This window comes from Carassius carassius, chromosome 6, assembly GCF_963082965.1.
Source record: "Carassius carassius chromosome 6, fCarCar2.1, whole genome shotgun sequence".
NCBI lineage: Eukaryota > Metazoa > Chordata > Actinopteri > Cypriniformes > Cyprinidae > Carassius > Carassius carassius.
Window position 1 is genome coordinate 22,254,327 of NC_081760.1, and position 14,274 is coordinate 22,268,600.

The 14,274-nt window shown below is 37.5% G+C and overlaps 1 protein-coding gene across 1 annotated transcript in view; it reads left to right on the top strand.

The window, feature by feature from the left end:
• The window catches only part of LOC132142498 (vacuolar protein sorting-associated protein 8 homolog), a 148,426-nt gene that overhangs the window by 48,489 nt on the left and 85,663 nt on the right, over positions 1–14,274 (top strand). The window contains exons 26-30 of the mRNA XM_059552410.1: positions 5,148–5,267; positions 5,402–5,473; positions 12,230–12,349; positions 12,651–12,707; positions 12,798–12,880. Coding sequence (XP_059408393.1) covers positions 5,148–5,267; positions 5,402–5,473; positions 12,230–12,349; positions 12,651–12,707; positions 12,798–12,880 — 452 coding nt within the window. The remainder of the gene's footprint in view (positions 1–5,147; positions 5,268–5,401; positions 5,474–12,229; positions 12,350–12,650; positions 12,708–12,797; positions 12,881–14,274) is intronic.

Below are 14,274 nucleotides of genomic sequence, written 5' to 3' on the forward strand. Positions count from 1 at the left end.
CCAATGGGTGGGATATTTTGAAGAAAGTCGGTAACCAAAAGACTGATGGACCCCATTGACTTCCATAGTAGGAAAAAAAATACTATGGAAGTCAATGGGGACCAGCAACTGTTTAATTACCAACCTTCTTTAAAATCTTCTTTTGTGTTTAGCAGAAGAAAGGAAATCATACAGGTTTGGCACAACTTGAGGGAGAGTAAATGATGACAATTTTCATTTTTGGGTGAACTATCCCTTTAAAGTTTAAATGTGTACAATAACAATGTAACCATTTTGCTTATTTCCTCTTAACACTTAATTACTAATTACTAAGTGAGTCTTACTGTCACATCCACCTCACTGTCACTGCTTTCATCTGGCCATGATGAGGGGCCTGCTGCTGCAGGGTCTGAAACTGAAATATATGGCTTCAAATGGTTGCTAAAATATCATTTATTGTCACAATACCTTTTTTAAAGTGTAGGCTAAGTACAAGTTAATTGCTGATTATTTGTCTGTTTAAAATAAATGCAGACTATAGAATCAAAGGGTACACTAACCGCCAAACTAGACATTCAGTCTTTGAATTATGTTTTAAAATAAGTCATTTTCAATCATTAAGATGAGAACAATCCTGTACTTAATGTAAGAACATGTGCGAGCTAATTTGCATAACAATGCTGTAAAATAGGCGCTGACGATCTGTGTTTTCGCGGGTGTTAGATTTTGACAATGGAGGGAAATATACAGTGTTTTCATGTAAACTTCTGACTCTGGGTAGAACTCCTCCAAGAGTAGATATTTATGTTAAAACAATGTCAATGCTCGATGATGCATTTGGAGCTCACCTTTCTTTTAAAAAAACTGAGTGAGGAACTGCTTGCCCCCATTTGACTTTCTCTCTTTAATCATCTTTTTGTTTTTGAGCCCCTGATTTTCCTTTCTTAAGGAAAGACATGACTCTTCCCCAGAGGTGGGTAGAGTACCCAAAAACTGTACTCAAGTAAAAGTAAAAGTACTTCTAGAAATATTTACTCAAGTAAAAGTACTAGTCTTGAATAGTTACTTGAGTAAGAGTAAAAGAGTATCGGATAAAAAATCTACTCAAGTAGTTAGTTACTAGTTACTTTGGGTCATATATACTGAGCCTATTTTTATTTAGATATATAGATAAAATGTATGTAATGTATGTGTGCGTGTATAAATGTATATATTTCATCAGCCTTTACTCCAATTTATGTAATTTATTATAAAACCCTGTCTGTTTACTTAAGTAACAGATATAGGTGTCATACCATAACATATTTTTAATATGACTGACTTTATATTAAATGTGAATTTAACATTGAAAGTTAATGTGATATAAATATTGCTACTAATCTTTCATTGTTCAGAAAGAGAGCAAATAACATTTACATTATTAAAGATAATTTTCACAGACAGTCTAGATTTCAATCACTCTCAGAAACTCCCATTAAAATCACTGAAACTGTTAACACTGTGAAATCAATATCTTAATTATAGATTCGTACACACATCTGCACTTTGTTGTTTCTGACGAGAGAATTCGCCAGAAAGAGGTATTCAGTCAGTGAGCGAGTGAAGGAAGCACTGGCATTTTAGCGATGACTCATCGGAACGCCTCTGATTGGCCAATGCTTTAATCAGCTCAAAAGAATCATGTGTGATTGGTTATAATGTGCAGCGCTGTAAAAACACCTCTATCTCTGACTCAGCACCAGCAAGAGATCACAGATCTGAATTTAGCAGCTGATGATGATATGACTTGCTGAACGTACTCACGCCGGTGTGATTGTATTAAAATTAATAAAATCTTAATCGGCTATTTTTTGTCGTTTGGAAGCTGCATTCAATCCCCTCTGTTATAAGCCACACACGTACAACAAACTAATGTCACAGTGGTATCGTGTACTGTAATCGAATGTAGCCCAAGTTATTACCTGTTAAACAGTAGACAGCACACGCGGTGTTCATCTCATAAGGATCTCCATCGCTAGCAAATAATAGCCTTTGCAGATTTCAATTCAGTGCAGTTCCAGCCACGTTTCCAACGCTCTTTCTGTTCTTAAACGTTACAACTCCGAGTGAACCACTTCAGACGCTCAGCGCGTGCGGCAGGGAACTGAACGAATAATTCAAACTGATTCATGAACCAATTCACTCGTTTGCCAATTGGTTTGATCAAGCCTTTGAACAGAATTGACTCAAAAGAATGAATCATTCGCGAAAGGGCAATCGCTCATTGCCCAGAGAAAAGTAGACGGCGCGTTTGGAATAAACTGAAGCACCTAACATTTATTGCATTAAGATAAAGTAACGAGAGGAGCGTCGCCCACAGTAACGAAGTAAAAGTACAGATTTTCCCCCAAAAATTTACTCAAGTAAGAGTATAAAGTACCCATCTTTAAATATACTCCGAAAAGTATTCGTTACCCCAAAAAATTACTCAAGTAAATGTAACGAAGTAAATGTAACTCGTTACTACCCACCTCTGCTCTTCCCCTGTCTTCCTAGTTCATATCACGGCTAACTCCAGCTCCTGTCTCATTAACTGATTCACCGCAGGTCCGCAGCAGAAGCACCTGAACTGCGGGTCGTACCATTTACATTGATTCGAGAGGGGAAATGACTTTTCTTATTTACCAAACCAGTGCCTAACTACAAGTTTAGTTTTATAATATAATATAATGTAATGTAATGGCTGAATCTGGGGAGACAGTATGACCCTATAAAGTTCAAAATTCATCCGGCTGCTTCTGTCTTCAGTCACATCATCAGTAAACACCAGTGGCACTGGAAGCCATGCACGCCCAGGCCATCACGCCTCTCCTCCATGTGTCACAGATGATGTTGATGATGTGGATCATGAGCTGTTCTGTTCCAAGTCTTTTTTTCTTCCTGTCATTCTGGTACAGGTTGATATTAATTTCATCCATTTTAAGATGGATGCTTTTCCAGAAGTGGTCTGGCTTTTTTAGATGTTATTTGGCAAAGTCCAATCTGACCTTTCTATTCTTGAGGCTTCTGAATGGTTTGCACCTTGTAGTGAACCCTCTGTGTTTGTTCTCATGAAGTCTTCTCTTGGCTTACCCCCTGGAGATTGTTGGAGGATCCTCCGATCATCCCCCACTGTTGTCCTCCATGGATGTCCAGGCCTTTTTATGTCGTGGAGTTCACCAGTGCATTTTTTTTTTTTTTTTTTCAGAATGTACCAAACTGTTAAATTGTCACTCCTAATGTTCCCGCTATCTCTCTGATGGATTTTTTTTTTTTTTTTGGTCGGCAGCTAAATAAAAATTGTGCCTGTGTCCAGATATATATGGAGCTAACTGTATTTATTTATATATAATATAATCAAATATAATTATATGTACACATGCAGATATTTCTTACATTGTTATACACATATGTGTGTGTATTTCTATATACATACATTGAATGTTGTTCAGTTGCTTTGACGCAATGTATTTTGTTTAAAGCGCTATATAAATAAAGGTGACATTGACATTGACATTGACATAGACAGCACACACAGATCTATTATGTAAATACAAACTTTTTTTGGATGCGATTAATCACAATGAATTGATTTGACAGCAATGTTATAAATATATGTATGTTTAACAGTGTATAGTTCATTTTTTACAGCAGGTAGTAAATTTTATCATCGAGTGGCGTATCATCTTTTGGCCCCTAAGGGGTCATGTTCAAAGAGACACATGTGCACAGAAAGACTCCTGTTCCTCTTTGATCCCTCATTGCACTAACACACATCCACACATTCCCATGCAGACACACACACACACACACACACACACACACACACACACGGAGACACACACACACACGGAGACACACACACACACGGAGACACGCACACACACACGGAGACACACACACACACACACACGGAGACACACACGGAGACACACACACACACACACACGGAGACACACACACACACACGGAGACACACACACACGGAGACACACACGGAGACACACACACACACACGGAGACACACACACACACACACACGGAGACACACACACACACACACGGAGACACATCTGCAGGTCCAAATCCTTCCTGAAATAAAACCTCCTTCCTGCAGTAAAACACAACATTGGCGTCACAAAGATGAGCACCTCCAGGTGATCCTGGAGAATGACCTCTCTTTATGTGTGTGTGAATGGGAGATAGTGACTAATCTTTTGTTCCATGCTGCTCACACACATACAGCAGGAAAGTGTACCACTTGGTCACCATGGCAACTAGTCAGCCCTGTACTGTACTCTAATGATAAAGGGTTGAATTTTGATTTAGTTATTGTGTACATGCCTAAGAGCATGTACCTGCAGAATATATGAAATGCAAATATTATTTTTTATTTTTTATATACTTGAAGCCTATATATAAAAAAATCATCCCAATATTTCCATAATGTACTTGTACGTTTCTTGTGAAGCACATTGTCATGCACGACATTGTTAATGATATTTATATAAATAATTACAAAAACAATTCTAATACATTCAAGAGTAGAATCAATTAAATCATAACATGGTATATAAATGTAATGTAAATGGATATTTTGTAAAAATGAATAAAAAGTAATATTTCCTAGAAACTAAATGAAATTAGATTTGGATTGAATTAAGGAGAACACTGTTACATTAGAACTTATTTTATAACTTACATTGTAACTAACTGTAAAATTATAATATGCAACATTATAATACAGTATAAAATATAGTTAGAGATTTGTTGAGAGTTCCTCAACATCCTAGCGCTGGTGTGCATAAACTAATCCATAAATCAATGTGTTACTAAAATCATCAGTGCTCTACTTATGTGTTATTTATGTAGAGTGTAGTTCGTCTGCCCTTTGATCAGATCTGAATATTAATATGACAAATATTTTATTATTCTCTGGAAATGTGGTTTTTATAACTTGAAACATTTCTGTTCTAGATATACAAATGTTAGTTGCTTAAGATTACAATTAACATTGTATTAAAATTGTGTTTTAAAAGTTTGATGTTAAGTAAGTGTTAGATGATGGCAAATGTAATCTAAATGAAAAAAAAAATTTAATTGAAAAGCAGTGCTGTGCATTTTATGTTGTATCTCTGAATGTGTTCCAGGTGTTTGAGTTTCTCATTCGTCTGCACTCGGTGGAGGCTGCACAGGAAGAGGAAGTGTATCCCTACATCCGAACTCTTCTGCACTTCGACACTCGAGAGTTCCTCAATGTCCTAGCGCTGGTGTGCATAAACTAATCCATATATCAATATGTGTTACTAAAATCATCAGTGCTCTACTTATGTGTTACACATGTAGAGTGTAGTTCATCTGCCCTTTAATCAGATCTGAATATTAATATGTCCTTGCCTCACAGACATTTGAGGACTTCAAGAATGACAAACAGGCTCTGGAGTATCAGCAAAGGATTGTGGACATTTTACTGAAGGTGACAGAAACATATTTCTCACTGTCTGTCTTTGGCCTAAGAATCTCTCTCTCACACACACACACACACACACACACACACACACACACACAGGAATGCTTTCCCCCAATCTATGTAAAAAGCACTTGGGTCTGAAATGATTCTTCACTTTGTTATTGGAATGTAAATCATGCGAATTGGATAATTTTATCTGGTGGAGAAACGACTCGGTCCTGCAGTCTTCCTCCCCCTCCTCATCACAGCTCATTCAAGTGCCTTCAGCAACTCAAATCAGCATCCACACACTCTCCCTTTCTCTCCATCTGTAATCATTGACTCATTCATAAAAAACAGAGAGCACTACCTTGGCCCCCATGGCATCCCACATGACTTCACTATTGCTACGCAATATCTCGTTCATTATCGCTGGCGATTCGATCTGGCTCTGTGTAGTAAATGCCGCTCCATCTGAAAGCAGGTGATGGAGATTTACTACTAATCATGGAACTGGCTTTACTGATTATGGAAGCATATTGGTAGCAATATTCAATTTGGAATGTAATATGCAAAATGACAATGCAATATGTAAAATGGCAATGCATTTCTGTATTTACATTTACATTTTCCAATACATTTGTGCAACGTTTGGTGCATAATGAAAATGAAAATTAAATTACATAATTTTCATTTGCCATTTCATAAACTAGTTTTAATATGTAAAATGAATACTAATTTTAATGCTTTATAAGTTGCAAAATTAAAATTAAAATTTATTACAGAAATGATTAGATATGTATAACATGTTCAAGCAAAAACTGTGGCAAAAATATCATTCAAATGCTATTTTTCTTAATTGCATTAACACTCACAGTCAAGACACTTATGATTGCATTTTCATTCAATGTCCCGCAGTGAATGTAGCAAACTTCAATGTGCACATTGAAAATGCATTCCGAGCCGATCACATTTCTGCCCCCTCACGCCATGTCAATCACTGCGTGAACAAGACGGGGCTTGCAGAAGGTCAAGAGACTCAAGACTCAAGAGGATTCAAGTGAGAGAACATGGACAAGACAGTTGGTCCGTGTACGTCATAGGTATATATGTATGCGTGTACGTTTTGATCATTTCGATATATGGCTTCAGTATTTCATTTGCACTTGTGGGCGGAGCTGAACGCTGCTTTCATCTGATTGGTCGAATCGCTCCACCTACAGCTCGGTCTTTTCATTCTTTCAGGCAGAATAAGAGTCAGTGCGAGTGAGACACTGTAATGTATGAAACCACCGCTCACTGTTAATTAGCATAATATTTGAATCAAATGTAGCTGGGCACATAATTCGTGCTGCTGCGACCTGCAAATTATTTCTAGGTTGTAGTATTGTATGAATATTGTCCCACTGATAAATACAGTGCAAATAGTTCTATCTCTTTGGATAAAAGTGAAGTGGAAATAAAAATCAATAATAGACTGAACAGTTCCATGTCTGTAACATTTACCACTCTCATATTTTAAGTCATAAAGCACTAGGTATGTGTTTGAGACATTAATAAATAATTGTGAAAATTAATATAGTTACATTTCTGAAATAAATTAGTAATATTAGTTTTATTACATACTAAATTGAATGATGTTTCTCTTTTTAGTCTTCTTTGTTGGGCTTGAGAAACCCCACATATGTTTACCGTATTTTCCGGACTATAAGTCGCACTTCTTTTCATAGTTTGGCTGGTCCTGCAACTTACAATCAGGTGCGACTTATTTATCAAAATTAATTTGACATGAACCAAGAGAAATGAACCAAGATAAATGAACCAAGAGAAAACATTACCGTCTACAGCCACGAAAGGGCGCTCTATGCTGCTCAGTGCTCCTGTAGCCTACCCCAGAGCGCCATCTCGCGGCTGTAGACAGTAATGTTTCCTCTTGATTCAGAATAAATGCGACTTAGTCCAGTGCGACTTATATATGTTTTTTTCCTCGTCATGACGTATTTTTGGACTGATGCAACTTATACTTAGGTGCGACTTATAGTCCGAAAAATACGGGTAACATTATTATTATTATTATTTATTATGAGAGTAATTGACACAGACTTTCCACTTCACTGTTATCCAAGGAGACAGAACTATTTGCACTGTTTTATCAGTGGGACAATATTTATACAATACTATAACCTAGAAATAATTTAACGGGGTCTCTTGCAAGTCGCAGCAGCACGAATTATGTGCCCAGCTACATCTGATTCAAATATTATGCTAATTAACAGTGAGCGGTGGTTTCAGACATTACAGTGTCGCACTCTCACTGACTCTTATTCTGCCTGAAAGAATGAAAAGACCGAGCTGTAGGTGGAGCGATTCGACCAATCAGATAAAAGAGCGTTTCAGCTCCGCCCACAAGTGCGAATGAAACATTGAAGCCATAAACCGAAATGATCAAAGGGACACGCATAGATATATACCTATGACGTACACGGACCAACTGTCTTGTCCATGTTCTCTCACTTGAATCCTCTTGAGTCTTGAGTCTCTTGACCTTCTGCAAGCCCTGCCTTGTTCACGCAGTGATTGACATGGCGTGAGGGGGCGGACACGTGATCGGCTCGGAATGCATTTTCAATGTGCACATTGAAGTTTGCTACATTCACTGCGGGACATTGAATGAAAATGCAATCGTAAGTGTCTTGACTGTGAGTGTTAATGCAATTAAGAAAAAATAGCATTTGAATGATAATTTTGCCACAGTTTTTGCTTGAACATGTTATACATATCTAATCATTTCTGTAATACATTTTAATTTTAATTTTGCAACTAATAAAGCGTTAAAATTAGTCAAGTCACCTTTATTTATATAGCGCTTTAAACAAAATACATTGCATCAATGCAACTGAACAACATTCATTAGGAAAACAGTCTGTCAATAATGCAAAATGATAGTTAAAGGCAGTTCATCATTGAATTCAGTGATGTCATCTCTGTTCAGTTAAATAGTGTCTGTGCATTTATTTGCAATCAAGTCAACGATATCGCTGTAATGAAGTGACCCCAACTAAGCAAGCCAGAGGCAACAGCGGCAAGGAACCGAAACTCCATCGGTGACAGAATGGAGAAAAAAACCTTGGGAGAAACCAGGCTTAGTTGGGGGGGGCCAGTTCTCCTCTGACCAGACGAAACCAGTAGTTCAATTCCAGGCTGCAGCAAAGTCAGATTGTGCAGAAGAATCATCTGTTTCCTGTGGTCTTGTCCTGGTGGTCCTCTGAGACAAGGTCTTTACAGGGGATCTGTATCTGGGGCTCTAGTTGTCCTGGTCTCCGCTGTCTTTCAGGGCAGTAGAGGTCCTTTCTAGGTGCTGATCCACAATCTGGTCTGGATACGTACTGGATCCAGGTGACTGCAGTGACCCTTTGATCTGGATACAGACTGGATCTGGTGGCTACGGTGACCTCGGAATAAGAGAGAAACAGACAAATATTAGCATAGATGCCATTCTTCTAATGATGTAGCAAGTACATAGGCTGTTATGTGAAGTGTTCCCAGTTCCGGTTTACCTAATTAATGCAGCCTAAAAATCCTTTAACGGATTTGGATATTAAAAGCATATTAGTATGTTATGTGTAAGCCAGGTTAAAGAGATAATCTAGATTTAAACTGCAAGAGTGTGTCTGCCTCCCGAACAATGTTAGGTAGGTTATTCCAGAGTTTGGGCGCCAAATAGGAAAAGGATCTGCCGCCTGCAGTTGATTTTGATATTCTAGGTATTATCAAATTGCCTGAGTTTTGAGAACGTAGCGGACGTAGAGGATTATAATGTAAAAGGAGCTTATTCAAATACTGAGGTGCTAAACCATTCAGGGCTTTATAAGTAATAAGCAATATTTTAAAATCTATACGATGTTTGATAGGGAGCCAGTGCAGTGTTGACAGGACCGGGCTAATATGGTCATACTTCCTGGTTCTAGTAAGAACTCTTGCTGCTGCATTTTGGACTAGCTGTAGTTTGTATACTAAGCATGCAGGAAAAACCACCCAATAAAGCATTACAATAATCTAACCTTGAGGTCATAAATGCATGGATTAACATTTCTGCATTTGACATTGAGAGCATAGGCCGTAATTTAGATATATTTTTGAGATGGAAAAATGCAGTTTTACAAATGCTAGAAACGTGGCTTTCTAAAGAAAGATTGCGATCAAATAGCACACCTAGGTTCCTAACTGATGACGAAGAATTGACAGAGCAACCATCAAGTCTAAGACAGTGTTTTAGGTTATTACAAGCAGAGTTTTTAGGTCCTATAATTAGCACCTCAGTTTTTTCAGAATTTAGCAGTAAGAAATTACTCGTCATCCAGTTTTTTATATCGTCTATGCATTCCATTAGTTTTTCAAATTGGTGTGTTTCACCGGGCCGTGAAGAAATATAGAGCTGAGTATCATCAGCATAACAGTGAAAGCTAACACCAGGTTTCCTGAAGATATCTCCCAAGGGTAACATATAAAGCGTGAAGAGTAGCGGCCCTAGTACTGAGCCTTGAGGTACTCCATACTGAACTTGTGATCGATATGATACATCTTCATTCACTGCTACGAACTGATGGCTGTCATATAAGTAAGATTTAAACCATGCTAATGCACTTCCATAAATGCCAACAAAGTGTTCAAGTCTATGCAAAAGAATGTTGTGGTCAATTGTGTCAAACGCAGCACTAAGATCCAATAAAACTAATAGAGAAATACACCCACGATCAGATGATAAGAGTAGATCATTTGTAACTCTAAGGAGAGCAGTCTCAGTACTATGATACGGTCTAAATCCTGACTGAAAATCCACACATATACCATTTTTCTCTAAGAAGGAATATAATTGTGAGGATACCACCTTTTCCAGTATCTTGGACAGAAAAGGGAGATTCGAGATTGGTCTATAATTAACTAGTTCTTTGGGGTCAAGTTGTGTTTTTTTGATGAGAGGCTTAATAACAGCCAGTTTGAAGGTTTTGGGGACATATCCTAATGACAATGAGGAATTAATAATAGTCAGAAGAGGATCTATGACTTCAGGAAGCACCTCTTTTAGGAGCTTAGATGGTATAGGGTCTAACATACATGTTGTTGGTTTAGATGATTTAACAAGTTTATACAATTCTTCCTCTCCTATATATTGTCGGCAGCCATATCACCCTGGAGCCCAAGACCGGTTTCCCACTGAAGCTAAGCAGGGTTGAGCCTGGTCAGTACCTGGATGGGAGACCTCCTGAGAAAACTAGGTTGCTGCTGGAAGAGGTGCTAGTGAGGCCAGCAGGGGGTGCTCACCCTGTGGTCTGTGTGGGTCCTAGTGCCCCAGTGTAGTGAAGGGGACACTATACTGTCAACAAGCACCGTCCTTCGGATGAGACGTTAAACCGAGGTCCTGGCTCTCTGTGGTCAGTAAAAATCCCAGGATGTCTTTCGAAAAGAGTAGAGGTGTGACCTCGGCATCCTGGCTAAATTCGCCCATTGGCCTCGGACCATCATGGCCTCCTAACAATCCCCATATCTGCTGATTGGCTTCATCACTCTGTCTCCTCTCCACCAGTAAGCTGGTGTGTGGTGGGCGTTCTGGCGCACTGTGGCTGCCATCGCATCATCCAGGTGGATGCTGCACACTGGTGGTGGATGAGGAGACCCCTGACTATGTAAGCGCTTTGAGTGCCTAGAAAAGCGCTATATAAATGTAATGAATTAGAATGAGTGGAACTGTTCCTCAGGGGGTCTTTAGTGCACTGTCTGATGCGATACTGTTGCTGACGGCTGAATGGTTGCAATTTTATCTCTAATAGTATCGATTTTAGAAGTAAAGTAGTTCATAAAGTCATTACTGCTGTGGTGTTGGGAAATGTCAACACTTTTTGAGGCTTTATTTTTCGTTAATTTAGCCACTGTATTGAATAAATACCTGGGGTTATGTTTGTTTTCTTCTAAAAGAGAAGAAAAGTAATCAAATCTAGCAGTTTTTAATGCTTTTCTGTAGGATAGGTTACTTTCCCGACAAGCAATACGAAATACCTCTAGTTTTGTTTTGCTCCAGCTGCGCTCCATTTTTCGGGCTGCTCTCTTTAGGGTGCGAGTATGTTCGTTATACCATGGTGTCAGACTGTTTTCCTTAACCTTCCTTAAGCGTAGAGGAGCAACTGTATTTAAAGTGCTAGAAAAGAGAGAGTCCATAGTTTCTGTTATATCATCAAGTTGTTCTGAGGTTTTGGATATGCTAAGTAATTTGGATACATCAGGAAGATAACTTAAAAAGCAGTCTTTTGTGTTAGAAGTAATGGTTCTTCCATACTTGTAACAAGAAGTAGAATTTTGTAGAAAATTATGTAATTTAATTTTCATTTTCATTTTGCACCAAACGTTGCACAAATGTATTGGAAAATGTAAATATAAATACAGAAATGCATTGCCATTTTACATATTGCATTGTCATTTTGCATATTACATTCCAAATTGAATATTGCTACCCATATGCTTCCATAACTGATGAGATGCGCGTGACAATCGCATGCAATTACTTGCACAGCCCTAATTTCCATTTCAATGTATTTGAACACAAATAATAAAAAAAAAAAACAACATAAGATTCAATTAAACGTAACCTTTTTGAAGTAGTAAGACTGATATAGTATTTACTTATAAAACACACTACAATAATCCTTAAAGAAATAATTTGAGAAACTTTTCTTTTTTTCACACTGCATATACAAACACTAACAAGTTCCCTGTGTGCACACTCTCCAGGTTATGGTGGACAATTCTGACTTCACCCCGTCTCAGGTTGGCTGTCTTTTCACCTTCTTGGCACGACAACTTGCCAAACCTGATAATACCCTCTTTGTCAACCGGAAGCTGTTTGACCAGGTGAAGTGACAGCCCCTCACCTTTGCCATTTGCACTCTACTGTCATTGTTTTGTAATCCGAGCTATAATGGTTTCATCAAGAGAATATTTCAAAGAAGGTGATAATTTTTGGTGAAGACAGTTGTTTTTCTGCATGTTAAATAGTTCATGATTTTGCACCCTGTGTTGAGGCCTGTTTTAAATTATATTGCATCGATTTTCTGCTATGACAGTGAAACTGACATTAGTGGTTTTAGAACTATTGAAAAGGTGCTTTGTTGAAGTGTCTTTCATCTGTTGCTCTTTTTTTTTTTTTTTACAGGTTCTAGAGTTTCTATGTAGTCCAGATGATGACTCTAGACATACAGAAAGACAGCAGGTAGGAACACAACAACCATCTTGAGACTGATTAAGTTTACTCTAGATTTGTTAAAACATTGATTGATCATATGCTCTTCACATGCGTCAGGTTCTGCTGGAGCTCCTGCAGGTTGGTGGTGTGATCCAGTTTGACGAGGAGCATCTTCTTGACCTCGCAGAGAAGGCAGAATTGTAAGATATCTTCTAATCAGAAAGCAGAACAGCCACCAAACAAATATAGAGCTGAAGTCTCTCGCTAAGATTTGAACGATAAGATCATCCGTCTTTAAAAGTACAACATTAACCATTCATAAATCATAACAGATTATAATTTATAAGGGTTTGGCGTATGATTTGAGGAGACAAATATTTTATTATTCTCTGGTTGATAACTTAGATCTTGTTAACTTACTTATATGTACCTTAGGTTACTATAATAAAACATTTCTGTTCTAAATACATGTTACATACATGTCAAGATAAATGTTAGTTAGATATTTTCTTGCAAGAATGACTTGCACTAACGTTCACATAGGTGAGCATCATGAAACCTGGTCATCCAGATCATATTTCACTCTGGAATCAAAAGAAATAAATAAGAAATGTTTCCTGAGCCGCAAATAAGCATATTAGAATGATTTCTTAAGAATAATGTGACATTGAAGACTACAGTACATAAATACATTGACCTATGTTCTCATAGAAAACAGTTACACAATATTACAGTTTTTACTGTTTATTTGATCAAATAAATGCAGCCTTTGTAATCATAAGAGACATAAATTTAGAAAAATCTTTTAAATAATAGTGTATATCATAGTTGCAAAGCCTTTAATATATGCTGATTTATCTTTGTTCCGCAGTCTTTTTCCCTTCTATTACAGTTAAATATTTAATTTATGCTGATTTATTTAACTTTGTTCTGCAGTCTTTTTCTCTTCTATTACAATAAAATATTTAATTTATGCTGATTTAACTAAATTTGTTCCGAAGTCTTTTTCCATTCTATTACAGTAAATATTTAAAGGTGCTGTATGTATGATTGACACCGAGTGGTTGAACTAGGTATTGCAGTCCAAATTCAAAATATTGGAGAGGGTTTTCTTCATCCGGCCCCTCCTCCTCAAACTCGACGCACACGCAGGTTTCTAGATTGACGACAACAACAGGAACGAGTGCACTTAATGATGAAAGAAATGAAATACGCTGTGTTTTCCACCAACTGGCAACCCGGGGTGCTGAAATACAATTGGGTAAACTGGCAGTGGTCAGTTTTCACAAACCAAAACAAAGACAGACATTCTGCCCCTGAACGCACATTTTCAAAAGAGAATAACTGACTGTAGCATTGTTTTTCAGATAAACAAGTATGTTAACTTAGCACGTTTCTGAAATATCTGCAAACATACTATGGTATTTTTATGCTTTATTAGAGTCAAAATCGTACATACAGCATCTGTAATTTATGCTGATTTAACTACATTTGTTGCAAAGTATTTTTCACTTCTATTACAGTAAAACGTTGTATTAAAGTAATGATAATCACTTTTAAGGATAAAGGGGTGAAAATTGTTATGAAATAAAAA